The 27,778-nt window shown below is 38.7% G+C and overlaps 2 protein-coding genes and 1 non-coding gene across 51 annotated transcripts in view; 1 reads left to right on the top strand and 2 right to left on the bottom strand.

Moving 5' to 3' along the window:
- Window positions 1–19,073, top strand: part of LOC126582265 (uncharacterized) — a 40,704-nt gene extending 21,631 nt beyond the window's left edge. Inside the window, exons 1-17 of one of the 47 annotated variants that reach the window (XR_007609473.1) lie at window positions 8,172–8,328; window positions 8,596–8,651; window positions 9,915–9,986; window positions 10,352–10,407; window positions 10,917–11,058; window positions 11,281–11,505; window positions 12,068–12,227; window positions 12,797–12,865; window positions 13,211–14,171; window positions 14,311–14,542; window positions 14,696–14,757; window positions 15,213–15,368; window positions 15,844–15,953; window positions 16,594–16,648; window positions 17,310–17,504; window positions 17,818–18,867; window positions 19,028–19,073. Coding sequence is in view for 1 of the 47 variants with exons in the window: in XM_050246470.1 (XP_050102427.1) it covers window positions 7,616–7,864; window positions 8,006–8,170 (414 nt within the window). In the remaining 46 variants the exon portion in view is untranslated. Of the gene's footprint in view, window positions 1–7,417; window positions 7,865–8,005; window positions 8,329–8,595; window positions 8,795–9,445; window positions 9,529–9,914; window positions 9,987–10,351; window positions 10,408–10,916; window positions 11,059–11,280; window positions 11,506–12,067; window positions 12,228–12,796; window positions 12,866–13,210; window positions 14,172–14,310; window positions 14,543–14,674; window positions 14,758–15,212; window positions 15,369–15,454; window positions 15,542–15,843; window positions 15,954–16,593; window positions 16,649–17,309; window positions 17,505–17,817; window positions 18,868–19,027 lie in introns of those variants that run through there. The other 46 variants (XR_007609475.1, XR_007609471.1, XR_007609476.1 and 43 more) reach the window with 46 other exon arrangements.
- TRNAH-GUG (transfer RNA histidin (anticodon GUG)) lies at window positions 18,043–18,114 on the bottom strand. The gene has a single exon. It is a non-coding gene; the product is annotated as a tRNA-His (tRNA).
- Window positions 19,074–20,937: 1,864 nt separating the features above from the next.
- On the bottom strand, window positions 20,938–27,756 carry LOC126582207 (uncharacterized). 3 transcript variants are annotated; one of them, XM_050246260.1, is made up of 2 exons: window positions 25,231–27,756; window positions 20,938–21,307 (listed from the first exon to the last, which is right to left on the bottom strand). In XM_050246260.1, exon 1 carries the CDS (start codon window positions 27,716–27,718, stop codon window positions 26,303–26,305), a length of 1,416 nt encoding a protein of 471 aa, XP_050102217.1. In that variant the 5' UTR covers window positions 27,719–27,756; the 3' UTR covers window positions 20,938–21,307; window positions 25,231–26,302. The 3 variants fall into 3 exon arrangements, with proteins under 3 accessions (XP_050102217.1, XP_050102232.1, XP_050102223.1); XM_050246275.1 differs by having other exon boundaries at window positions 20,938–21,263; window positions 25,245–27,756; XM_050246266.1 differs by lacking the exon at window positions 20,938–21,307 and adding an exon at window positions 24,462–25,186 and having other exon boundaries at window positions 25,245–27,756.
- Between the last annotated feature and the right edge of the window lie 22 nt (window positions 27,757–27,778).

Below are 27,778 nucleotides of genomic sequence, written 5' to 3'. Positions count from 1 at the left end.
ACAAGTACATAGGTTCAAGCTCTCATTTAGTGAGTACAAGTGAATGATTTAGTACAAATGACATTAGGAAATATTGTGGGAGAATGATCTCGTAGTCACGAAACTTCTAAGTATCGGAGTGTGGTGTCGTCTTGACTTGCCTTATCTGTCTCATAGGTAGATGTGGCATCTTCTCTGGAAGTACTCTTCCTCCATCCAGGGGTGGTATCTTTAACTGGTGGAGATGCACAAGGTAATGTATCAATTTCACTTGAAGCTTACTTGTAGTTTCAGGCTTGGTCAAGCGCGATACAAACCATGTAGTAGGAGTCCCCCAAGTCGCCGAGCTAGGGGGTCTGCTGAAAGAGGTGACAGACAAGGTAAGCAATCAGAGCTCCGACTGATTGTTCACCTTCTCCCCATCTTGCAGCAGCATGAAGGATAAAGAGAAGAAAAATGAGAAGAGATGATATGAGATACTTTTGCTTTTGAAGAAGTAACTTTCCACAGGCTTATTCTTGAACTGAGCTGGAGGGTTTTCTGGTTTCCTCCAGAGTATAAGGCCGACTGAAGAATTTGAGGGTCAAAACAAGTCCATCAAATCTAGAGTACGTTCCACCCTGCTGATATGGGATACTTTTGCTTTTGACAGAGTAATGAATGTATCGGCACGTGTGCTGTTACGCTTGTCTCCACATGCTTCCTTGTATCCTTCGCACTTGCCCTATCTGTTCCTCAAGCAGATGCGGAATCTTCCCTGGAAACATAAGATGTTGAAGATGAGTACTCGAGAGCAATGCCAGGTAAGTAATCAGGTAAGGGGTTCCAGGCAGTCAGTTCCTGGCTGGAAGCTTGATTCCAAGTGCTGACTGATTGCTCTCTTTCTCCTTGTCTTGCAGGTAAAAACAAGGCCAAAAGAAAAGACAGGGAAAAAGCATGATATGGGATACTCTTGCTTTTAACCCTGATGATATGAGATATTCTTGCTCTAGTATAGCTTGTTTGCAGAGGTATTATCGGGGGGAAAGAAAGCTGAATATTTCGAAAGGCTTCGTTGGGAGTGCCCTCTCAGATATGATGAAGGGTTGAGCATTTTTGCAGGTCTGCCTGTCCGTTGGGGATGGAGGTCGACATATATAGGAGTCTCCCTAACAACAAGTAGTAATGCTATTCCTTTACCCTGCTTGGTCATAGCACAGTAGTGGGAGCTGCCAGTTTCACATGTTTTAACTCTGTCAGAGCACTTTGAAAAAGTGGTCTGTGGTATCTGGCTCTCGAGATTCGGAGAACGATGCCTCTTCGATTTTTGAGAAAGCAATCATGCTGGGGGTATGACTCTCGAGATTCGGAGAGCAGTGTCTCTTCGATTTTTGAGGAAGTAATCATGTTGGGAGTCTGGCTCTCGAGATTCGGAGGGCGGTGCCTATTCGATTTTGGAGCAAGCAATCTTGTTGGGAGTGTTGTCTCGAATGTGAGTAAAGGTTGGGCATGTTTGCTAGTCTACCTTGCCACGAAGCACAAAGGTTGACACACAGGGACTTTCCAATTATCCAGCAATGGTACTGTTCCTTTACCCTCTCTTCGATTTTGAGAAAGTAGTCATGTTGGGAGTCTGGCTCTCGAGATTCGGAGGACGGTGCCTCTTCGATTTTGGAGCAAGCAATCTTATTGGGAGTGTTTTCTCGAATGTGAGTAAAGGTTGGGCATGTTTGCTAGTCTACCTTGCCACGAAGCACAGAGGTTGACACACAGGGACTTTCCAATTATCCAGCAGTGGTACTGTTCCTTTACAGTTGTGGGTAATAATATGGTAGCTAGACCTTCAAAATTTATGTGTCTAAACTTTTGTTAGTGCTGTTTCTTTGCTATTCTTTTACCTTTCTTGGTCAGAGCGATGTAGTGGGAGCTGCAAGCTTCACGTGCTCAACTTTGGCAGAGAACTTTGGCAAAGTTATTTGTGGTACCCATGAGCTATTGTTGCGTGTGGGAAGTGGGTGATTGAACAGTAAGATTCATGTGCTTTCTACTTCACCAGAAGTCTTCGACAGAATGCCCATAATTTCTGCAAAGCTGAGTGTGCGTGTGACAGGTGCTGACAAGGCTAGAAAAGTAGGTGCCTCTTCGATTTCTGAGATCGGCCCTCGTGGTCTCTGAGCAGCCCAGCTTTTGAGAAAGCGAGCGCCTCTTCGATTGATTCGGAGAACGATGCCTCATCGATTTTTGAGAAAGCAATCATGCTGGGGGTCTGGCTCTCGAGATTCGGGGAGCAGTGTCTCTTCGATTTTTGAGAAAGTAATCATGTTGGGAGTCTGGCTCTCGAGATTCGGAGGGCGGTGCCTCTTCGATTTTGGAGTAAGCAATCTTGTTGGGAGTGTTTTCTCGAATGTGAGTAAAGGTTGGGCATGTTTGCTAGTCTACCTTGCCACGAAGCACAGAGGTTGACACACAGGGACTTTCCAATTATCCAGCAATGGTACTGTTCCTTTACCCTCTCTTCGATTTTTAAGAAAGTAGTCATGTTGGGAGTCTGGCTCTCGAGATTCGGAGGACGGTGCCTCTTCGATTTTGGAGCAAGCAATCTTATTGGGAGTGTTTTCTCGAATGTGAGTAAAGGTTGGGCATGTTTGCTAGTCTACCTTGCCACGAAGCACAGAGGTTGACACACAGGGACTTTCCAATTATCCAGCAGTGGTACTGTTCCTTTACCCTTGTGGGTAATAATATGGTAGCTAGACCTTCAAAATTTATGGGTCTAAACTTTGTTAGTGCTGTTTCTTTGCTATTCTTTTACCCTTCTTGGTCAGAGCGATGTAGTGGGAGCTGCAAGCTTCACGTGCTCAACTTTGGCAGAGAACTTTGGCAAAGTTATCTGTGGTACCCATGAGCTATTGTTGCGTGTGGGAAGTGGGTGATTGAACAGTAAGATTCATGTGTTTTCTACTTCCCCAGAAGTCTTTGACAGAATGCCCATAATTTCCGCAAAACTGAGTGTGCGTGTGACAGGTGCTGACAAGGCTGGAAAAGGCTTGAAAAGTAGGTGCCTCTTCGATTTCTGAGATCGGCCCTCGTGGTCTCTGGGGAGCCCAGCTTTTGAGAAAGCGAGCGCCTCTTCGATTTTTGAGATCGGCCTTCGTGGTCTTTGAGCAGCCCAACTTTTGAGAAAGCAAACACCTCTTCGATTTCTGAGATCAACCCTCGTGATCTCTAAGCAGCCCAGCTTTTGAGAAAGCAAACGCCTCTTCGATTTCTGAGCAGGCGCCTCTTCGATTTCTGAAGCTTCGTCGAGTGCAGATTTTTATAGGGGCTGGCATTAAGTTCCAAAGCACACTTGAATCTCCACCAGTAGAAGCTTCATTCTTGCACTTCTAAGATCTTGATTTGTCCGACCTCTTCTCTCTTCAACACCTTTGAAAATGTCTGGCCCCTCCGACCGTCGTTTTGACTTGAACCTTGTTGAAGAGGCAGCCCCGCCTTCTCCAGACAACATATGGCGCCCATCCTTCGTCTCCCCTACTGGTCCTCTTACCGTTGGGGATTCCGTGATGAAGAATGATATGACCGCTGCGGTGGTGGCCAGGAACCTTCTCACTCCCAAAGATAACATACTACTTTCCAAACGGTCTGATGAGTTAACTGTTAAGGATTCGCTGGCTCTCAGTGTTCAGTGTGCAGGTTCTGTGTCTAATATGGCCCAACGCCTATTTGCTCGAACCCGCCAAGTTGAATCATTGGCGGCTGAAGTGATGAGTCTCAAACAGGAGATCAGAGGGCTCAAGCATGAGAATAAACAGTTGCACCGGCTCGCACATGACTATGCTACAAACATGAAGAGGAAGCTTGACCAGATGAAGGAAACTGATGGTCAGGTTTTACTTGATCATCAGAGATTTGTGGGTTTGTTCCAAAGGCATTTATTGCCTTCGTCTTCTGGGGCTGTACCGCGTAATGAAGCTCCAAATGATCAACCTCTGATGCCTCCTCCTTCTAGGGTTCTGTCCAGTACTGAGGCTCCAAATGATCCCCCTCCGGTGCCTTCTCTTTCTGGGGCTCTACCGACTGCTGAGACTTCTCCAAAGCAACCTTTGTGAAGGCTCCCTCTTGTGTGCTTATTTTGACTCATGTATATGTACATATTTGTAGCTTATCGGGGATATCAATAAATAAGCTTTCCTTCATTTCAACGTATTGTGTTAAATACACCAAAGCCTTCTTCGCTAAGTTCTTTGAATTTTCTTTTGTTAAAGCTTGTATGTTGAAGCTTTCTGAGTGGAGCATGTAGGTTGGGGTAGTGTTCCCTTAATTTCCCGAGTGAGGAAAACTTCTCAGTTGGAGACTTGGAAAATCCAAGTCACTGAGTGGGATCGGCTATATGAATCTTAGAACGCCATTGTGCTCGATCCTGTGTCATGTCCTTCGTTAGATCTAAGTACTCTAGGTCTTTTCTTAGAGTCTCTTCCAAAGTTTTCCTAGGTCTTCCTCTACCCCTTCGGCCCTGAACCTCTGTCCCATAGTCGCATCTTCTAATCGGAACGTCAGTAGGCCTTCTAAAAAAACCTATCCTCCTTATTTGTCGGGTGCTTCAAAAGCTAAGAATATATGCTTAGATTCAATGTGAAGAGGGGCTTACCAGGTACACAAGGGGGGTGTAAACCCAATTTTTTATTATGCTTAAACGAGCCCTTAGTCCGTTTTAGAAGCTGCTTCAAAGCCCTTACTAGACTGGATAGAGGTTTGCGAGTATGAGAGGTGTGTAATGCATGTGAAGTTTGTAACGGTTCCTTCTTGCGTTGTCTCTCTCATTTTTATTCAGTGGGCGAGATTGAATCAAAGAGGAAGCTGGAGCGACGTTTTCCATTCAGCTTCTCATCTCTTTTGCTTTCAATCCTCCTTCTCAGATTCATCAAATTCTACTAACTAAATTTACATATTAAAATATAACATCCACATGTATTGCGAAGTTAAAGACTGCTAATTCCAGACGACCCAATCCCATACATTGACCTTCCCTGACAAAGCATGTGTACCAAACTTAAAGATCTTTGACATCTGTGTATTTTTGGCAAATTTTATGTGAGGATGCAGCTAAAACTGGCATCACTATCAATGTCTCAATGGTGCACAAAGATTGGTGAAAAAATGTAAAGGGAAGCAATCACAATAGAGCTTGGTATCCATGTGTTTATCAGCACAGTCACAGTGTACCCAAAACCCTTGAAAATTATTTCTTTTTTAGATAATAAAATTTCCTAAATTTCGAAATTTATTTCCGAATCAAAAATTGGGTTTGAATTTTGATTAGCAAGAAACTGGGGAGTTTTGGCGGAGAGGGACCCAGGCCAAGACGGATCTCTATGATATGGCGCCTAGCCTTCTTGGACGCCGATGATGTTTGAGAGTGTTGTACACGTGTCAAAATTGGGTGTTCTTGTTTGGTTTCTGCTCGTTAAGGGAGGCAAGCAACAGATAAACTAAAGGAGACAAACAAGGTTGTGGAGGGGGGTACAGATGGATATGACGCTGCAACAAATACTAAGATGTCGCCCCTATACTACCGATTATAGGAAATTAACGAGGACAAGGTAAACCATCAATATTCAGAATGTGAACCAACGAAAATGGATTTTGGGGGTGGGGGGGGGGGGTGTTAATCCACATGAAATCGCACATATTCGTATTCCTTATCAACGCCAAATGGTTCGCTGTTGTTTAACCTCTAATAATTCAATTTTCATCAGCATTTTCGTTTTCTCTATTGTCAATACATAAACATGCTAATTTGAAAGCAAAATGGAAACGTATAGTGTGATTCGAGGAGCGTTTCAATAGTTAAGTTGCTCTATATAATCACTAAATACATTAGCAATTTTAGTGCTTGTTTGATATCCTATTTGAAATTTTTTATCACTTCTCAAAACATTTCTTAGGAATTTTTCTTAAAAATAATTTTCTTTAAGACTCAAAAACTTGTTTGGTATGTGATTTAAATTTTTTAAATCTTACTGGACAAAGAAATGCAAAAAGAGGGGGTCGAGGGAGAAAGAGGAAAGAAAGTAAGACATGATTGGAGGAAAGAGAAAGAAGAGAGAGAATCGGAGGAGATAGGGAGGAAGAGAAATGAGAGAAACAATCGAGAGAATGAAGAGAGCGGATTGGAGGAGACAGTGGCGGAGCCAGAATTCTGAATGAGGGGGGGCCTTTCACAAATATGTATATATATATATATGAGTGTGTCAAAAGTTGAATTCATAACACGTTGACATATGCAATTTGTGTAATCCTCACAAAACTGAAAAAAAATTCTTTTAAAAACCCAAACAACTAAGTAAGAGGTAGGTTGTGGAAGGCTAAAGAAAATACAAAGAAATAGAAAAAGAAGGAAAAGGGGGAGAGATCTGCAAATAAAGAAGGTGGGTTGCTTTAGACAATTATATGGTGTATATTACTGTTAGGTGAGAAAATCGAACCAGAAGTGGGGTTGCTTTTTCCATTTAAAATTGCACATCTCTTTTAAAACTATCTGCCAAACTTATCGTTTTATTAGACAGCCGAAAAGACTTAAAATCAAAACAGATTAACGATGTCGTTTGCTTTATCTTCTTCCATGAGGTTCACACCTCAGATGAAGTCAGGATGTGCCGGGGACTACCCTAGTCCCTTGGTGGCTCCGCCCCTGGGAGGAGAGATAAAAAATGTTAAAAAAAAGAAAAAGAAAAAAGAAGGGGGACCTAGAAAGAAGAAAAGAGAGATAGATTTGGAGTGAGAGAGGAGGATGGAGAGAAATGAAATGAGGGAGTTTAAGTTTAAAAACTCTAAAAACTTCTTTTTGTGTTTTTAGAGAATATACTATAGTTTTGAGTTAATCTTAAGTTTAGTTTTTGAAAATAGTCTTACCAAACAAGTTTTTAAGGCCTAAAACTTGAAAATTATTTTTTAGTTTAAAAAGTTGAATTCAAGTAGAGTACCAAACATGTCCTTAGTGACTGGTATGAGCTCACCCTATATATATGAACAGATATTGAAATAATGATAAGAATATGGTAATTCACAAATGATTAGGATTGTGTGAATGTTAGTTTAACATGAAGTTTCAAACACATATAGTTTATTCTCACTCATTGTGCAATGTGTTTATATGCCAACTCACTTAAATGTGTACAAAAGCAAAACTGCTGATCTTACCGGCCTCATGCACTCATGTATCATTCTGTTTGTTCGTAATTGTTTGAATTTATTCAACTTAAATGTGTTTTATCCAACCAATTACATTTGAAACAACTGGTTCTACTAGCAATGCGCATGCGTAATTTCTAGTTACTTTAGTCTAAAGTAAGGTTTTCAATTGGCACTATTCAAATGAACAGTATTTTGAAGTGAATTTCACTTTATTTACAAATCTGTCATTGGGTATTTACGGGTTGCCATTCTGAACCGAGCACACGCGTCTATCATCGTGCGTTTTGCTTCAATCGTCTCTGTCACACTCAACCTCTCTTATAACCCTTTCTCTTTCACTCTCTTTCAGACTCTGCATCTCTCTCAACCCTCACCGTCTTCACCTTCTCCGTAAAACCCAGAGGCCGAGAGGCCTGAGTCCACATCACAACTCGCCACTCCGGCGGCCTCAATATCAGCAAGGATGAAGGGACCGTCAGCGCCGCGGCCTGAGTTCAAGCCGAGTTCGGTCTGCTTGGCGAAGATGGTTCAGAATTTCATCGAAGAAAGCAACGAGAAGCAGCCTCCGCCGAAATGTGGACGGAACCGCTGCAATTGCATTCACGGCAACAGCAATGACAGCTCCGACGACGAGCTCGATATATTCGGTGGAGGTTTCGGTGATTCAATCTCCTCCGGTTCGTTCGGTGGCGACGCGTCAGATATTCTTAAGGTACAAAAGTATAAATAATGGTTGCTTTGATTACACTTTTTTATTAGTAAATTGTTTTTGCATTTCTCGCGGTCTCTTGGCAACCAAACATAGAATATGAATATGGATGATTGATTGTTTGCTTAATTATTGTTTAATCAGAGTCTGATTCCATGCGTGACCGTCTCGGAGAGAAACCTCCTGGCCGATACGGCGAGGATCGTCGAAGCAAACAAGAATCTCAAACAAAAAGACGATTTGAGGAAGATGGTCACCGACGGACTGCAATCCCTCGGCTATGATTCCTCCACCTGCAAATCCAAATAGGAGAAATCGTCATCTTTCCCTGCCGGTAATTAATAGTCCCATACCACACGTTCTCAGCATCCAAACAGATTCAAGAAAAAAAAATCAAAGTAAAAACAAAATTAAATTTGGTTGTGGCTTTTGGATTTACGTGTTGGTGATGTCATCCGTTTTGGCCTGTGAGTATCTTCTTATCTTAACTCTCACTCTGCAGTCGAATTAGAGTAATGGCATTGTTAGTGCTTTATCGGGCACATTCGGTGTTTGTAGAGTATGGGAAAACGTTGTTTCTTCGAGATGTTCTGATATTGAAAAAATAAACACAAACCTAGGAGATTAACTACATGAAAGTACGTTATTTGACTAACCATTTGTAGTTTTTTAGCCTATTGAGGATGATATTCTTTATGGGAAATTACTTATCACATTGACATATTTTGCCTCAGAAAAGAAGACAAGGGATAAGCACAAAAGTAAACATCACAAGGGCGATTGCCTCTTAGTAAGCTTTCTTATCTCCAATCATGAATGAATATTTGGTGTTTGAAGTACTCTCATCTGTGAACCATATATAATATGGATTTTATATGTACCTATAAATCCTTACAGAAATAAAAAGACAAAGGGTCAAACTTCTTGCAACAATTCTTTACAAAAAAATAAAAAAATAATAATGTCAACCTGTCATTACATTTAATGTTACAAGTGCTTGAAATATGTTAGCAGAAGTCCTCCATACTTTGAGTAATTCACCTCCTCTGAGTTACTGAAGAAGTGAGGCAATCACATAATGTTAGGCTAAAGTTTGCAGGGATTCTCTAAAGTCCGCAAAAATAAAAAATTTGATTTCTATTATTTAGACCTCTTTGTTATTATTGGTAATCTGTTTTAGCTTCAGATGAAAGAGCATCAAAAGTTTATATTGTTTAATGGAATATATAGAAAATATGGAAACTGAGAGAGCGGCAACAGATAGTTTCCATGGATACCTACCAGAACTTGAATCAATGGTAATGTATAAATTGTATGGATTTCGCGCCTATTTTAATCTTCGTGAACAAAATTAGCGTTTAAGTTGAATAATTTGTACTCTTTTGATATTGGAAATTAGGCTCTGATTTCTCAGTTCTATGCTTCTTGACCATCCATGATTTAATTATGATAGGCATGAAACTAAAATGGGGTTCAAGCATGCATTATTTATGATGATGATGTACAATCACAGTGAGACCACAACGGATTTAATTAAAATAGATATCTCTCATGCTTTATTATGGTGCTTTACTTTTTCATAAGGATTCGACGTGATCATGGAGTGCCGGCTGTCGACTACCTGACGCCCTCCCCCTCCTCCTTTATCCGGGCTTGGGACCGGCAATGTAAGATAAACTTACACGGCGGAGTTATTATGGTGCTTTACTAATCATGTTTAATTGCCTTTGGACTTGAGCAAGTTACCTTTAAATAAATGAAAAACAAAGAACAAAGGCAGGAACCAGAGACACCAAAATAATTCATTTTTCTCTCTCTCTCTCCCATCTTCTCTGTATTTTGGCTGCTTCTCTCTCCTATACTCCCTTTTTTACTCTTTGGTTCTGAGATTTTGGGAAATGATTGATGGGTTTGCAGTTCATTTTACGATTTCTAGAGTATTTGCAGTTTAGTTTTTTTTTTTATAATTTTATATATATATATATATATATATATATTAGAGGTTTTTTGTCTAATTTTTGTGGTCTGCTTTATATATTGTTCTCTTTGGAAGCTTCTTTCCAGCCTTGACCTTCTTTTTGCCTGGTGCCTTCTCATTGAGTATTGGAGGAGCATTAAAACACAGGTGTGTGTGTTTTGTCGACGTAAGAAATGAACGACATAAAAACATCCGTCTTTGTATTTTTTTTGTGGTTTTCTAACCCATCAATTTCTTTTGAGTCAACCAAATAGTCCCAAATTGCAACTTATGTTCTGAGATATTATTGTCTAAAATTAACTATGCATGTATATTTTATGTTTGTGCGCGTGCACACTGTGGAATGCAGGCTTTGAAAGTTATTCATGAGCTTTATAAGCACTTTCCATAATTTAAGCCGTCTGTTTTGGGTTCTTTTTCATTAGGTCATTACCTACTGATTAATGGAAAAACAAGGACCATGCCACTGATTTGGGTTCTTTTTCTAATTTTCTGATTTTGGGGTTTTGCAGGGAGTACTGATGCACTGATTTTCTCGTCCTTGCAGGATTTTTGGTCTTTGAAATGGGTACATGTTGTTTTTAATGTTTCAGTTCTAGCGTGTTCCGTTCTTTGTTGCTTCGTGATTCTCTTTTTTCAGTGTTGAGTGATGGAAATTTGTTAAATTAGTTGTAGTTTTTTGAGAAAGTTGGCATTTTTAGTTGTATTTTCTGTTTATTCCCAAATGTAAGATTGGAAAATAATTGAAATGATGGTTTTTTAAAAACTTCTCATAATTTGTTTTCTGGGATTTAAAAGCATCTTTTCCGGATTAGTTACAAGGATTATGTTCTCTTCAATTGTTTCACCTAATTTTTATTAGTTTTAAGTTTTGTCTTTTAAGATATGTATTATGTCCTATAATGAGAGATTTCTGTTGGCCTTTCGGATTTTGGCATGGGAAAGTTCACTTATTTGTCTAATTAGATTGCATATGCCGTCGATTCCTTATTTAATTCTTTTGTTTGCGTTCGGATGTGATTATCTAAATTTCATATGTTTGGAATTATTCACTTAACATCAATTTGTTACATTCAGATCTCCACCCCACATTTCACAAGTTCAAATTCCATAGAAGTCGGTTCTGCAGATTGCGTCTGCAATTAGCTCAGAGATCAACCGTTCTTTTGTTATCCTGCGGAAGATTGCTTTTGGGAAGGATATGAAGCAGTTCCTCTCTGTATGTTTACTCTCTATATGTTTATTGCCATGTAGCACTGTCTCTTCTAATTGATGGTGTTGATATTACAATGTAATTCATGATGATGATTTAATTGTTTCTTGATTTGTAATTGTTTGTAAATAATGCGGCATATAATTTTTGTGAATGGTGTTATGATCGATTAGGTGATTACAAAACTAGAACTTGAAAAAGTAACACACGCGTATAATTTTTGTGAAGGAACTGCGATCCAGTGGCTGGATAGAAGAAAAGGACAACGCATGCTCTCTCTCTCTCTCTCTCTCTCCCTCACACAGTGGCTCTGTGTTCCTCTCCCCCCAAACCTAATGGCTTCCGCTTTGATCTGATCAAAGCCACCTCCAAAACTCTTCCTTGATCACCATTTTCAACAACCCAATTCGGAGCCTGCTCGGATCGGGACCTCTTGGAGATTCGGCGCTCCAGGTGAGATAATTTTCCCTAAATTGTATTCAATTTATGATGCTCCGTTTCAATTTCCATTTTAATTTGGAATTGGTTGATATTTTAGGCGGGTATCTTATGTATAACCAGAACAATTGTTGTGTTGGATTGGGGACAAATTGTCCAGCATTATTAGCTATTTGGTACCTGTGTATTTGTAATCTGAATAATATGAATTAAGGTTTTTCTGTTAGCTTCCAATTAGTGAAGAAAGATAAGCCTCTTTGCCAATTTTTTTTCTTCTGGTTTTCATATTTGGGATTTTACTGGGATTTATCATCTGGATATCCTTTAAATTTGTTGGGTTTTTGAGAAAATTAGTGGGTTTTGTTGATTAAGTGGTTTACTTGGTTATAGTTCTAAATTGGTTAGAATTAGGGTTTTCAAAGTTTGTTGCTTGCTTGATTGGTTGTTTGGAAAATGGAGACTGACTTTTGTTTAATTGCATTTATGGAATACAAGGAAAATTTCTGGGTTATGTTCATCAAGGGTCATTTGAATTTTATACTTTCCCATTTTTTCTCTTTTTGTTTGCTTTTTTTAGGCAAGCAGAATGATGTAAATCCTTGGCGATTTACAGTGGCTTTGAAGGGTTGGACTTGCTCTTATAAAGTTCTGGTAGACAAACTGCTTTGGAGCCAGCAGCACTCAGCAGCCAGAGCAGCAGTGTCTCTCTTCCTCGTTGCAAAATGGGTGTTTTCAGGGTGAGCCACAATGCTCTTAATTTCAAGTAATGGGTTTGTGTTACTGTGCAGATCTGGCTAACTTCACATTTAGTTTCTTGGAATTGTTATTATTTTTTTATTGCAATTATATATTTTTAATGCTTTTATGTTTGTTGTTCCGTGCTGGAAAATTGGAAAGCACTGGAAATAATATAGTTCTTGAGCTAATGTGAAGATTTTGTGTTGAATATTTTGGTTCCTTTTTTCTATTTGCACTTAGCCGACCCCACTTAGTGGGAAAGGGCTTTGTTGTTGTTGGTTGTTTTCTATTTGCACTTAGAAAAACAGAGGATTGTGGTTAATTATTGTGCTATGAAGCTTCTATTTTTTCTTTTTATGCCCAAGATTGAATTTGTTCTCTCCGTTGTTGAAAAGTAGAACTCTCTCTATCTCTTAAAAATATGATCCAGTGTGGAGTTTGGTTGTCTCTCTCTCCAGAAATTTATATTCCATATTGCATCCATCAACTCTAATCATTCTTTGATCCAGTGTAATTTTTACCATATGTTTAACCTTAGACTTCTTTTCATGCCTATCCTCCCTCTAAGCCAACTAAGGATTCAAATCCAGCGGGTCCAGCTCAAGATATAGATAAAACAATTCCAACTCTTAAAAAGGTATAATTTGTTAATCCCCTTTCCTTGGAGTTAATTTTTAGTGATGCGTTTTTAATAGAATTGCAGATTTGAGTGGTTGAGTTTTTTTAACGGTGTTATTTTTTTTAACAATTTATAATACTATTTGTAAAATTTAGCCAGAATTTTTTTGAACAACTATAATATCATTTGATTTCAATTTGTAATTACTTCTTTTGTTAAATTTAAGCTTAATTATGTTGGTAAATCTTTATACCTTATGTCCAAATACGTATACAATATAGTATATGATACATATACAGTACTGTATATCTATAGTTTTTATAATGTTACTGAGCATTTTCATGTATGCTATTTTGTGTGTAGGGAGTGAAAAGTGCATTCTTCACAAAGGCAAAATAGAGAACAGATTGTACTTCATATGAAAAGAAGGAGGTTAGTTTGATTGTCATTGCTTTGTTCATATGGTTAACTTCTAAGTTACTTGGCTTACGTCTAATTTAATTGTTTGCTTGCCCAAGTTAAAGTCATTCGTTTTATTAATGCTGGTGAACAAAATCAACCTGAGTTAATGTTAAAACAATATCAAAATTTCCATTAGTCTTGAATGTCTTAACCCTTTTCTTTTCCCTTTTTACCAAAATTTCTTGAAATTTTTGCACGAGTTTTTTTTTTAATTTTTTTTTACAGAAATTAAGTTGATTTACTATTTTACTGTCTCTTGGTAGAATTTTCTTATTCATTGTTGAAAATTAGTATTGCAAATTTTAAGTGGTGGAACAGACCCAAATTATATTATATATATACTAAAAGAGAAAATGAAATGAAACACTGTTCATAAGCACAGTGTTGTTCCGTTTTTACCCCCACTTAGTTTCTTTTATTTCAACTTTGCCCCTATTGCTTTGCTGTCAAACGAAGAACAAATGGGACTCGTGGGTTTTCACTGCTTCTTCCCTCTCTCTCTTCGACTTAGTGTTCATCATTTCCACCGCTTCAATCTTGCTCTCACGGTTTCATTCCCTTTTAATTTTCTTCTCTCACGGTTTCGTTGCTTTCTTTCCACCGCTTCAATCTTCCTTCAAATGGCTGCAGGCTCCATCAAACCCTATAAATCGTTTTGCTTTTTTGGGCACCCTCCTTTTTCTCCCTGCTCCTTGCTTTCCCCAACCTAGAATCCTCCTCCTTTCCCCGAAAGACAATTCTTAAATCCACAACCCAAAACTCAGTCATCGTTGCCCAACGAAGGTAGATTAATTGAAGAAAGATTGCTCCATCAGAGCAGGCAAGATGGCTGGATGAGTATCATCCATTTAACTTGGTAGAGGTAAATTGTAGTAAAGTAGGTTACCCTCTTCATCTCTTCAAATAAATTTGATTATCTATCAATTTCCCTGAAATTATTTTTGGTTTCATGTGTGTGTGTGTGTGTGTGTTTTTTTTTTTTTTTTTTTTTAAATTTACAGGGTGATCTGTACGATCACGCGAGCTTGGTGAAGGCGATTGAGCAAGTTGACAGTAATCCGCAATATTCCTTACCATTTTTACTAGTTTAGATTATGGGTTCTGTTTGGGAATCAAATGTATGGTTTGTGTTGGTGCATCAATCTCACTGATTACAGTCAGTTGCAGATGAAGCAGCTAGCTAGCTTTCACCAGAAAACAAAACAAGGTAGCATTCACCAGAAAACAAAACAAGTTAGCATTCACCTTCTTCTCCATCTTTCCAAGCTAATTAATTATACTATAGATTACAGAGTAAAAGTCCTCAATTTATAATTTCTGGTTTCATAAAATAGATATATATACAACTCTTAACAAATGGATTAGTTCTTTATATTTGGTCAGCAGGATTTGAAGTCCTCGGATAGTCAAGTCCAACTGGATCGATATGCGCTCATATGTTAATTTGAGTATGTGCTACTGAATGATGATAGATTAATTATTGTCAATTAGTTGGTTTGATCCTGCCCTCAGTCTATATGTTTTGGACGTCAAGAAAGCATGATGTTTTATGCAAAAAAATACTTTAAGCATGAATGGTATTTTGTATTCAATAAAGACACAAGCCCTATAGGACAGTGACTGTTTGCTTTTAGTAGTCCTTGAAGTTATAGCTTGCTGATTCGTTCCGCTATTTCGTTTATTGTGTAATTATTATCATTTTAGAACTTAGCTGTTTCATTCTTTCTGCTTATTTCATGCTCAATTTCATCCTCAATTTCTCTGTTTCATTCTTTCTGCTTATTATCATTTTAGATGTCTGCATTTATAAATAATGTATACCAGACTATTTTAAAAGGGATCAAGAAAATAAAACAAGCGCCCCGAGCGATTGACATCTAATGCCATGTAAATTTACTTGCAGTTTTGTAGCGGAATGAAGATAGATCCTATCCGAAGTTTATTACCTTTTCAGTTTAATAAGAAGATCAGAGTCCGTGTATGCAGAATTTGGAGACCTAAGGTTATAGGAAAGGATAATACGTTTGGCGGTCTTCAATGTATATTGATTGACGAAATGGTAAGAATTTTGTTTTTTTAGGTTTTTCAGTTTTAAATTGTGGTTATGATTGCAAACTTTTGCTCTGATGTATATCATTTTGTTAGTACATGCTAAAATTACAGGTTTTGTTAATGCTGATGACAGAAATCAATCCCAGTTCAAAATGAAAAGATATGGTTATTTTCGTTGTTGTAAGAACTGAAAACTCAGTACTCTTTCTCTAAGTTTCCCATTTTTAAAATTCAGAAACATGGTTAGTTTTTTATACCTATTTAGTGACGATTCACTAAGAATTGTTAATCGTTTTAATACATATGGGATAGGATTTCTAAATGGGTAATTCTTTGGTTTGAATGTTATGTGCTTGGGAGTGTAAATTTGGATTTATAAATGGGTTTTTTGTTCAAATTTTTTGGTTGTGATTTTGGGGATTTTGTTTGTAGCTTCGGATTCTGGCTGATGATGGTTAATTTGGTTTTTGTTTCGGTTTCAGGAGATCGGGTTTTTATAATTTGTGTCTTTTCTTTGAAGCCTGCGAAGACCTCTGTGTTTGAGGTGGGTGCTTTTGAAATTCCACGGGTTTGATTCAACATGCAGCTTGAGGTGTGATTTTATTTTGTTGTTAAGTATTTTTGGATTAAAACAAAGAGCGTTGATTTAAGTTTGTAGTTTTGAAATTCAGTTTCAAGGGTGTTCAAATTCAGGAAAAGAAAAATTGTAATGATCCCCAAGAACATAGGAAGTAAAAAATTTTGATGAGTAGCTTTTGAAATTTCATTTTTCCCAAATCCATATCGACATGGGTATAATATATAAGCCTTCCTCATATAGATATATCTTCATTTAATGCACTTGGATGCTTTAATTTTTTATGAACAATAGTTTTGGCTGAACAATTTATATGTGCAGGGTAATGAAATTTATCATTGGTATCAGTGTTATTCAAACACATCTATCTAATGAATGACTGAAAGGATGGATATATTATGAATTTTCTTTGTCATTTCAAAGCAGTGATAAGCTAGGCTTAAGCGTTGAACTGGGTTCCTTTGCGGCTGGACTAATTATATCAACTACTAATCTCATATGGTCAAGAAATATATAAGCTGTCATTATACTCGAGAGAAATTAAGTACATGGACAACGTCATTCGTCCTCTTTGTTTTTTTTTATTTATTTTTAATTATTTTCCCCCTCAATTTTTCTGCCATGCTATTTCATTTGGTTTTTTATTTTCCTACAGGTTTTCATTTGAAGGGAAAGTATTGCATTCTTATGAATTCTATATCGCTGCTCAGGTTTATAATTTTTTTTTTCTTTCCTTGCTCAGGCATTATTTTCTTTTTGCTGCATATTGATATTGAGTTCTGTTTGGAAATGCCTCTGTTTTTTTTGTTCACTTGCTGAAAATGTCTCTGCCAAAATTTGAAGGGCCTTTTCTTTGTTTCTTCTTATCTTCCTCATTCTTCCAATTATAAAGCAGTTTTACGTTTTTGCTTTCCTTTGTCCCATTATGCCTAACGCAACTCTTTCTAATTTAAATGGACTCTTTTTGCTACACATTGTATCTGATAGAGCAGATGAAAAAAGAGCGAAAAACGGATTGTATATGCTCCCTCACTATCATAAGAAAACTGTCTTAGCTTTTGGTTATGTGTCCCCCATTTGTATACTTATATGTTCTATTGTTTTGAGTTAAATTTAACATACCATCCACACTAAGAGCTCCATGCTGAGAAAATCCATAAGAGAAAATTGCAAAATCCATTTTTTCTAGAATAGCAAATTCCATTTCCAGCTTACTTTATATATTATTATACATATGTATTGTACAACATTGTGCATCAATGTCTTCTCTATTTTAACTTTACATGTTACTCATTTGTATGTTGTTGCTCTCAGACTTCATATAATCCTCATTCACGTTTTTAACACTCTAATGTTGCGTTGTTTGCACAGGATTCCTTTGTATATGGTTTCTTTGTGAAATTAATCATAGCAGATTATTACATCTTCGTTATAATGATGCCTTCGTCCATGAGCGGTAGGTCTCGGGTTCGAGACTTGGGAGCAGCCTCTCCATAAAATGGGGGTAAGGCTAGCCAACATTCACCTCTCCCAGACCCTGCGTAAAGCAGGAGCCTTGTGCACTGGGTACGACATTTGTTTTTTGACTGTTTTTTTTTTTTTGCTATAGTTATTTATTTGAACTCCCCGACTCTGTCTAATTAGTATCACTAACATATATTTGATATAGGACTGAAGTGCGAAAAATGTGTTGGTTTGAATGCACTCATTTTAGTCTTTTTGCATCTGATAGAGCATATGAAAATAGAGGGAAACAAAAATCTCATTTGCACCTTCAGGATCACAAATGAACTCTTATCTCAATTTTACTTATATGTCCCCCTTTTGTTTTCTTATATGTACGAAACTAACAACTCCTTTTTTTTTTCAAAATTTGTAGGAACTAGCAGAAACCTTAAACCTCAACATAATGAAGATGAAGATGAGCCGGAAACAGTGAAGTAGGAAAATTTAGATTCAATAACATGTTCATACTCTTTCATAAGGATTCTACGTAATTATGGAGTACCGGCTGTCGACTACCTGACGCCCTCCCCCTCCTCCTTTATCCGGGCTTGGGACCGGCAATGTCAGATAAACTCACATAGGCGGAGTTCAAAAAGATTGTGGCTGTTGGGATTCGAGCCCAGGTCTCCACGGCCACAACGTGGAATTCTTACCACTAAACTACAGCCACTTTATAACATGTTCATACTCTATCTAAATATTTTGAATAATGAGCAGTTTAATGTTGTTAATCTCTTGATCGTGGTAATATGTTTCTAATTTACTTTCTCAAACAATAGACATGTAAATATTGATATATAAAACTTATTTTATGTAAATAGTATTTTCTTAAACGGTGTTTTTAAAACCCGCAGCAAAGCGCGGGTGTTTATGCTTGTTAAACCTATGGTAGCACCAAATTAAACTTATATTAAAGTGTTCTTCAGCTGCAAATGTGGGCGTGGCCATATTTCAAGATATGTTCCCACCCCATCCCTTGGTGCAAACAAATTTATATTAATACAAATAAAAATGTCGTTTGTATCAAGAGAAAAAAGAGGAGATTTTTTTAACATTTTTCAACTTTTAGAAGACAAAAACTAAGAACAAAATTGGTCTAGAACAAAGGATTATACATCAATATATCCATAATTGAAGGATTTAAGCCCTTTCCATACATTGATTTTTCTACAAAGACTTGGTCCATATGGCAGCTAATAAACAATATGTGAATGTTGAATAGTTGACATAGTTGACTTGCAAGTAGGTGAGAATATAATGTATTAAATTAGAATCGAACTACCTGATAACCCTAAGTTTTATACAAACATTTAAAGGGTTAAATTGGAATGCATCTTGCAGAAACTTCAAAGAAATAAAGTTCATCTAGAAAGAAAAGGACGTGTATACCTAACGGAGTAAAAATATGATGGCGGTGTTCAAGGTAATTTGGATTATATTTGCTTTCTGTATTGCATTTGCTTTCTTAAATTGAAAGTTATTATAATTTAAATAGAGCTGACTTGAATGGCCATTTTTTCTGTATTGTGTTTGCTTTCTTACATTGATTCCTTTTTGTTGATAAATGTAATTTGGTTTTGTAGGTCAAGGTTTTTCAGCTAGAAAATTAAGCTGCAAATTCATTTGAGGCACGAATGCTTCCACTTATTGAGGGTGTTGAATTCACCCTTGGTTTTACTGTATTGTGGTTTTGAATGTCATTTTGTGTAATGTAATATTGATTTAATTGTAATTTTGTGCATTTTAAGTGATTATTTGGGTTTTGAGAAGTGAGGAAATGATTTGGCAGGTTTTGTACAGAATAGGAAGAATATAGGAGTTTCAAAATGGAGGGATTAATAGGGAGGGTGGGAAGTAAATGGGAGGAAAGAATAAGGATAATGTGTCAGTTAAAGAAAGCTTTTATTATTTGTTTGAAATTAGATGTTTCATTAGTGGCTGGTTTGCAAAACCATTTATATTGAAAATTTCCAAAGGCAGTATTTGCTTGCAGCTTTGGGGTTTCATGGATACCATCATCGCTATCATAATGTCTGTTGATACGTTGTTAAGTTCCTAAGGAAGGCTTTGAAATCAATTTTTTTTTTCATACTTTAGACTATTGATTAATTGATACAGAGTGAAGTTTGACTTTTTTTTTAAACGGTGTCTGTCTTCTTGCCCGTAAAAGAACTGAGAATGTGTTTTTCTCTGTTATTCTGTATTAGTTTTACATTTTGGGTTGACTCAACTAATATGGTTTCTTCTGAGTTAAATTTTTAAACTCTTAAACTTTATTTGTTTTAAACAGTTTCTGTCTTCTTGCCTGCAAAAGAGAACTAAGAATGTGTTTTTCTCTATTATTCTGTATTAATTTTACATTCTAGGTTATTTAACTAATATCGTTTCTTCTGAATTAAAACTGTTAACTTAAATTTGTAGAGTGTTTTTTTTCATATTTGTTTTTTCTTCTGTTGTTTTGGGTGGTTTTTTTGATGATCTTTATGCGATGTTTTTGTGTGTGGGTACTTAAATTCCTGTTTTGTGTTTTTATTTTGATCCCAGTTGCTAAAAACTGAATTTTTTGTTGTTGTGAATGTATATATAAAATATCACTGTTTGGAGTATTTTAAATTTTGTTAAATTCATTGATTATCAGATGACATAGTTTATGATATGCTGTATATGATTTGAGTGATTTCATTAATTATAATTTTTCATGATCACAGTAAGGACTTGGATCACTCTGGTTGTCTTAAATCATTCAGTGTCCTTAGAGAGCACGGGATCGGTCTCCCCCTCGGTTATTTTAGTTCGATTGATTTGGATTTTGAGTTTTATATGTTTTGTTTTGTTCTTGAGAAAATCTAGGAAAATGAGGGTGTAAGGGTGTAAATTTAAAGTACGGATTAGGGGTTTACATTTTTAGGGTCTTTAACTGTGGATAAAATAGGGTTGATCACGTTTGAGGGGAATTTCAAGTTCAATTACTACTATGACAAAATGATTAATAAGCTTGCTTACCTTGGAGTGAGTTGAATCCATTTTTGTTAAATTTAATGATTATCAAATGGGGTACTTTGTGACATACTGTGATATGATTTGAGCTATTTTATTAATTTTAATTTTTCATTATCATAGTGGGAACTTGGATCAGTCTAATTGTGTCTAATTGTTATACTGTTCTTCGAAAACACAAGGTTGGTCTCCCTCTTTGTTGCAAGAAATTGGGGGATGAATTTGGTTTCAGGGGAATGTTATCTTTTTTTTTATTCTTATACTGCAACAACAACAACAACAACAACAAAGCTTTTTCTCACTAAGTGGGGTCGGCTATATGAATCCTAGAACGCCATTGCGCTCGGTTTTGTGTCATGTCCTCCGTTAGATCCAAGTACTCTAGGTCTTTTCTTAGGGTCTCTTCCAAAGTTTTCCTAGGTCTTCCTCTACCCCTTCGACCCTGAACCTCTGTTCCCATAGTCACATCTTCGAACCGGAGCGTCAATAGACCTTCTTTGCACGTGTTCAAACCACCGTAACCGATTTTCTCTCATTTTTCCTTCAATTTCGGCTACTCCTACTTTACCTCGGATATCCTCATTCCTAATCTTATCCTTTCTCGTTTGCCCACACATCCAACAAAGCATCCTCATCTCCGCTACACCCATTTTGTGTACGTGTTGATGCTTCACCGCCCAACATTATGTGCCATACAAGGTCTCCATCTAATTCTCCGTTCTTTTGCAATGTAGATTCTAGGAAGCGAAAACGGTCGCTCTTTGGTATTTCCGTGTCTCCGATCCTCACCCCTAACTCATTTTGGCCTCCATTTGCACTGAACTTGCACTCCATATATTCTGTCTTTGATTGGCTTAGGCGAAGACCTGTAGATTCCAACACTTCTCTCCAAAGGTTAAGCTTCGCATTTACCCCTTCCTGAGTTTCATCTATCAACACTATATCGTCTGCGAAGGCATACACCAAGGAATATCATCTTGAATATGTCATGTTAACTCATCCATTACCAATGCAAAAAGGTAAGGACTTAAGGATTGTTGATGCACAAAATCAGTGAGGACTTTGGTACAACAGAAAGTATTTAAGTTTGTGACCTTCGCTAGATTGCTCTGGTCATTAGTGTGGATAAGTATGTAAAAGGATAGAGACAGGAAAGCAAAACACAAGATGTACGTGGTTCACCCAGATTGGCTACGTCCACGGAGTAGAGGAGAGTTCTCATTAATTATGAAGGGTTTACACATAGGTTCAAGCTCTCATTTAGTGAGAACAAGTGAATGATTTAGTACAAATGATCTTCTCTGGGAGTACTCTTCCTCCATCCAGGGATGATATCTTTAACCGGTGGAGATGCACAAGGTAATGTATCAATTTCACTTGAAGCTTACTTGTAGTTTCAAGCTTGGTCAAGCGCGATACAAACCATGTAGTAGGAGTCCCCCAAGTCGTCGAGCTAGGAGATCTGCTGAAAAAGGTGGCAGACAAGGTAAGCAATCAGAGCTTCAAGCAATCAGTCTCAGATCAGAAGTTTGATTTCGAGTTCCGGCTGATTGTTCTCATTCTCCCTATCTTGCAGGCAGCATGAAGGATAAAGAGAAGAAAAAGGAGGAGAGATGATATGAGATACTTTTGCTTTTGAAGAAGTAACTTTCCACAGGCTTATTCTTGAACTGGGTTGGAGGGTTTGCTGGTTTCCTCAAGAGTATAAGGCCGACTGAAGAATTTGAGGGTCAAAACAAGTCCATCAAATCTAGAGTACGTTCGACCCTGATGATATGGGATACTTTTGCTGTTACGCTTGTCTCCACATGCTTCCTTGTATCCTTCTCACTTGCCTTATCTGTTCCTCAGGCAGATGTGGTATCTTCTCTGAAGGCATAAGATGTTGAAGATGAGTACTCGAGAGCAATGCCAGGTAAGTAATCAGGTAAGGGGTTCCAGGCAGTCAGTTCCTGATTGGAAGCTTGGTTTTCAAGTGCTGACTGATTGCTCTCTTTCTCCTTGTCTCGCAGGTAAGAACAATGCCAAAAGAAAAGACAGGGAAAAAGCATGATATGGGATACTCTTACTTTTAACCTTGATGATATAAGATATTCTTGCTCTGGTGTAGCTTGTTTGCAGAGGTATTATCGGGGGGAAAGAAGGCTGAGTATTTCGAGAGGCTTCGTTGGGAGTGCCCTCTCACATATGAGGAAGGGTTGAGCATTTTTGCAGGTCTGCCTGTCCGTTGGGGATGGAGGTCGACATATATAGGAGTCTCCCTAACAACAAGTAATAATGCTATTCCTTTACTCTTCACCAGAAATCTTCGACAAATTGCCCGTAATTTCCGCAAAGCTGAGTGTGCATATGACAGGTACTAACAAGGCTGAAAAAGTAGGTGCCTCTTCGATTTCTGAGATCGGCCCTCGTGGTTTCTGTGCAGGCCCAACTTTTAAGAAAGTAAGCGCCGCTTCGATTTCTGAGATCAACTCATCGACAAATTGCCCGTGATTTCTGCAAAGCTAGGTGTGCATGTGGCTGATGTTGTGTGTGGAAAGTGGTGCCTCTTCAATTTTTGAACCAACGGCCATGTTGCTCTTTCTTTGCTATTCTTTTACCCTTCTTGATCATAGCAATGTAGTGGGAGCTGCAAGCTTCACGTGTCTAAACTTTGTCAGAGATCTTTGGTAAAGTTATTTGTGGTACCCGTGAGCTGATGTTGCGTGTGGTGCCTCTTCGATTTTTGAACCAACGTCCATGTTGTGTGTCACGTGCTTTCTACTTCACCAGAAATCTTCAACAGATTGCCCGTAATTTCCGCAAAGCTGAGTGTGCATGTGACAGGTACTGACAAGGCTGAAAAAATGGGTGCCTCTTTGATTTCTGAGATCGACCCTCGTGGTTTCTGAGCAGGCCCAGCTTTTGAGAAAGCAAGCGCCGCTTCGATTTCTGAGATCAGCTCCTCGACAAATTGCCCGTGATTTCTGCAAAGCTAAGTGTGCATTCTTCGATTTCTGAGCAGGCTCCTATTCTGATAAAGCAGGCGCCTCTTCGATTTCTGAAGCTCCGTCGCGTGCTGCTTTTTATAGAGGTATGCATTACGTTTCAAAGCACACTTGCATTGCCACCTGTAGAAATTCCATTCTTACACTTCTGAAATCTTGATTTGTCTGACCTCTTCTTCAACACCTCAGGAAAATGGCTGGCCCCTCTGACCGTCGTTTTGACTTGAACTTTGGTGAAGATGCGGACATGCCTCCTCAAGACAACATATGGCGCTCATCCTTCATATCCCCTACTGTCCTCTTACCGTTGGGGATTCGGTGATGAAGAATGATATGACCGCTGCGGTGGTGGCCAGGAACCTTGTCACTCCCAAAGATAACAGACTACTTTCCAAACGGTCTGATGAGTTGGCTGTTAAGGATTCTTTGGCTCTCAGTGTGCAGTGTGCAAGTTCTGTGTCTAATATGGCCCAACGTCTATTTGCTCGAACCCGTCAAATTGAATCATTGGCGGCTGAAGTGATGAGTCTCAAATAGGAGATTAGAAGGCTCAAGCATGAGAATAAACAGTTGCACAGGCTCGCACATGACTATGCTACAAACATGAAGATGAAGATTGACCAGATGCAAGAATCTGATGGTCAGATTTTACTTGATCATCAAAGGTTTGTGGGTTTGTTCCAAAGGCATTTGCCTTCGTCTTCTAGGGCTATACTGCGTAATGAAGCTCCAAATGATCAACCTCTGATGCCTCCTCCTTTTAGGGTTCTGTCCAGTACTGAGGCTCCGAATGATCACCCTCCGGTGCCTTCTCTTTCTGGGGCTCTATCGACTGCTGAGACTTCTCCTAAGCAACCTTTGTGAAGGCTCCCTCTTGTTTGTTTATTTTGGCTCATGTATATGTACATAGTTATAACTTATCGGAGCTATCAATAAATAAGCTTTGCTTCATTTCAACGTATTGTGTTAAATACATCAATGCCTTCTGCACTAAGTTCTTTGAATTTTTTTCTTTTGTTGAAGCTTTGTGGGTGAAGCATGTAGGTTGAGGTAGGGTTCCCTTAATTTCCCGAGTGAGGAAAACTTCTCGGTTGGAGACTTGAAAAATCCAAGTCACTGAGTGGGGTCGGCTATATGAATCCTAGAACGTCATTGTGTTCGGTCCTGTGTCATGTCCGCCGTTAGATCCAAGTACTCTAAGTCTTTTCTTAGAGTTTCTTCCAAAGTTTTCCTAGGTCTTCCTCTACCCCTTCGACCCTGAACCTCTGTCCCGTAGTCGCATCTTCTAACCGGAGCGTCAGTAGGCCTTATTTGCACATGTCCAAACTACCGTAATCGATTTTCTCTCAGCTTTCCTACAATTTCGGCTACTCCTACTTTACCTCGGATATCCTCATTCCTAATCTTATCCTTTCTTGTGTGCCCACACATTCAACGAAGCATCCTCATCTCCGCTACACCCATTTTATGTATGTGTTGATGCTTCATCGCCCAACATTCTGTGCCATACAGCATCGCCGACCTTATTGTCGTCCTATAAAATTTTCCCTTGAGCTTCAGTGGCATACGACGGTCACACAACACGCCGGATGCACTCTTCCACTTCATCCATCCAGCTTGTATTATATGGTTGAGATCTCCATCTAATTCTCCGTTTTTTTGCAAGATAGATCCTAGGTAGCGAAAGCAGTCGCTCTTTGGTATTTCCTAATCTCCGATCCTCACCCCTAACTCATTTTGGCCCCCATTTGCATTGAACTTGCACTCCATATATTCTGTCTTTGATCGGCTTAGGCGAAGACCTTTAGATTCCAACACTTCTCTCCAAAGGTTAAGCTTCGCATTTACTCCTTCCTGAGTTTCATCTATCAACACTATATCGTCTGCGAAAAGCATACACCAAGGAATATCATCTTGAATATGTCCTGTTAACTCATCCATTACCAACGCAAAAAGGTAAGGACTTAAGGATGAGCCTTGATGTAATCCTACAGTTATGGGGAAGCTTTCGGTTTGTCCTTCATGAGTTCTTACGGCAATCTTTGCTCCTTCATACATATCCTTTATAGCTTAAATATATGCTACTCGTACTCCTTTCTTCTCTAAAATCCTCCAAAGAATGTCTCTTGGGACCCTATCATACGCTTTTTCCAAATCTATAAAGACCATGTGTAAATCCTTTTTCCCATCTCTATATCTTTCCATCAATCTTCGTAAGAGATAGATTGCATTCATGGTTGAGCGCCCTGGCATGAACCCGAATTGGTTGTCCGAAACCCGTGTCTCTTGCCTCAATCTATGCTCAATGACTCTCTCCTAGAGCTTCATTGTATGACTCATTAGCTTAATACCCCTATAGTTCATGCAATTTTGTACGTCACCCTTGTTCTTGTAGATAGGCACCAAAGTGCTCTTTCGCCACTCATTTGGCATCTTCTTCGTTTTCAAAATCCTATTGAAAAGGTCAGTGAGCCATGCTATACTCGTCTCTCCCAAGACTTTCCACACTTCGATCGGTATATCATCTAGGCCCACGGCTTTTCTATGCTTCAACTTCTTCAAAGCTACAACCACTTCTTCCTTCCTGATTCGACGATAAAAGGAGTAGTTTCTACACTCTTCTGAGTTACTCAACTCCCCTAAAGAAGTACTCCTTTCATGTCCTTCATTGAAAAGATTATGAAAATAACATCTCCATCTGTCTTTGACCGCGTTCTCTGTAGCAAGAACCTTTCCATCCTCATCCTTGATGCACCTCACTTGGTTTAGGTCCCTTGTCTTCTTTTCCCTTGCTCTAGCTAGTTTATAGATATCCAACTCTCCTTCTTTGGTATCTAGTCGCTTATACATATCGTCATAAGCCGCTAACTTAGCTTATCTCACAGCTTTCTTCGCCTCTTGCTTCGCTATTCTATACCTTTCACCATTTTCATCGGTCATATCCTTGTATAAGGCTTTACAACATTCCTTCTTAGCCTTCACCTTTGTTTGTACCTCCTCATTCCACCACCAAGATTCCTTTTGGTGTGGAGCAAAGCCCTTGGACTCTCCTAATACCTCTTGTGCTACTTTTTGGATACAACTAGCCATGGAATCCCACCTTTGGCTAGCTTCCTCCTCTCTATCCCACCCACACTGGGTGATTACTTTCTCTTTGAAAATGGCTTGTTTTTCTCCTTTTAGATTCCACCATCTAGTCCTTGGGCACTTCCAAGTCTTGTTCTTTTTTCTCACTCTTTTGATATGTACATCCATCACCAACAAGCGATGTTGATTAGTCAAGCTCTCTCCTGGTATAACTTTGCAATCCTTACAAGTTATACGATCCATTTTCCTCATTAGAAGAAAATCTATTTGTGTTTTTGACGACCCACTCTTGTAGGTGATCACTTGTTCTTCTCTCTTCTTAAAGAAGGTGTTGGCTAAGAAGAGATCATATGCCATTGCAAAATCCAAGATTGCTTCCCCATCCTCGTTTCTCTCCCCAAAACCATGGCCACCATGAAAACCTCCATAATTGCCTGTCTCATTGCCCACGTGTCCATTTAAATCTCCTCCTATAAATAACTTCTCCGTCTGAGCAATTCCTTGCACCAAGTCTCCAAGGTCTTCCCAAAATTTCTCCTTCGAACTCGTATCCAACCCTACTTGAGGTGCGTACGCACTAATCACATTGATGAGTTCTTGTCCTATTACAATCTTGATTGCCATGATTCTATCTCCTACCCTATTGACATCTACAACATCTTGTGTCAAGGTCTTGTCCACGATGATGCCAACACCGTTTCTCGTTCTATTTGTGCACGAATACCAAAGTTTAAACCCTGAGTTTTCTAGATCCTTTGCCTTAAGACCAACCCACTTGGTTTCTTGTAGGCACATAATATTTATCATTCTCCTCACCATAACTTCCACTACTTCCATAGATTTTCCCGTTAAGGTTCCTATATTCCATGTACCTAAACGCATTCTACTCTCTTGAACTCTACCCTTCTGTCCTAGCTTCTTCACCCTCCCCCGTCTAATAGGATCAAAGTACTTCTTTTGTGTGTCCTGTGTAAAGTTGATAGGAGCATATGCTCCCAAACAACTTTGAGTGGAGTCGTTCGAAAAGAAGTTTATATGGCCCCCTTGCTCATTTAACACTGCATCCGGGTGCCGATGGAGATACAGCGACCCTTGCTCACTTATCACTGTGCTCGAGCCACACAGCGCGCCACTTACGGGTGACGCCCTAGCTTTAGCGCGATTTCGTTCTGGATTCATTTTCATAAGGATTCGACGTAACATTAGAGTGCCGGCTGTCGACTACCTGACGCCCTCCCCCTCCTCCTGCACAAAAAAAAAAAA

The sequence above is a fragment of the Malus sylvestris genome, chromosome 2, assembly GCF_916048215.2.
Source record: "Malus sylvestris chromosome 2, drMalSylv7.2, whole genome shotgun sequence".
Classification (NCBI taxonomy): domain Eukaryota; kingdom Viridiplantae; phylum Streptophyta; class Magnoliopsida; order Rosales; family Rosaceae; genus Malus; species Malus sylvestris.
This window is presented reverse-complemented; position numbering and strand designations above follow the sequence as displayed.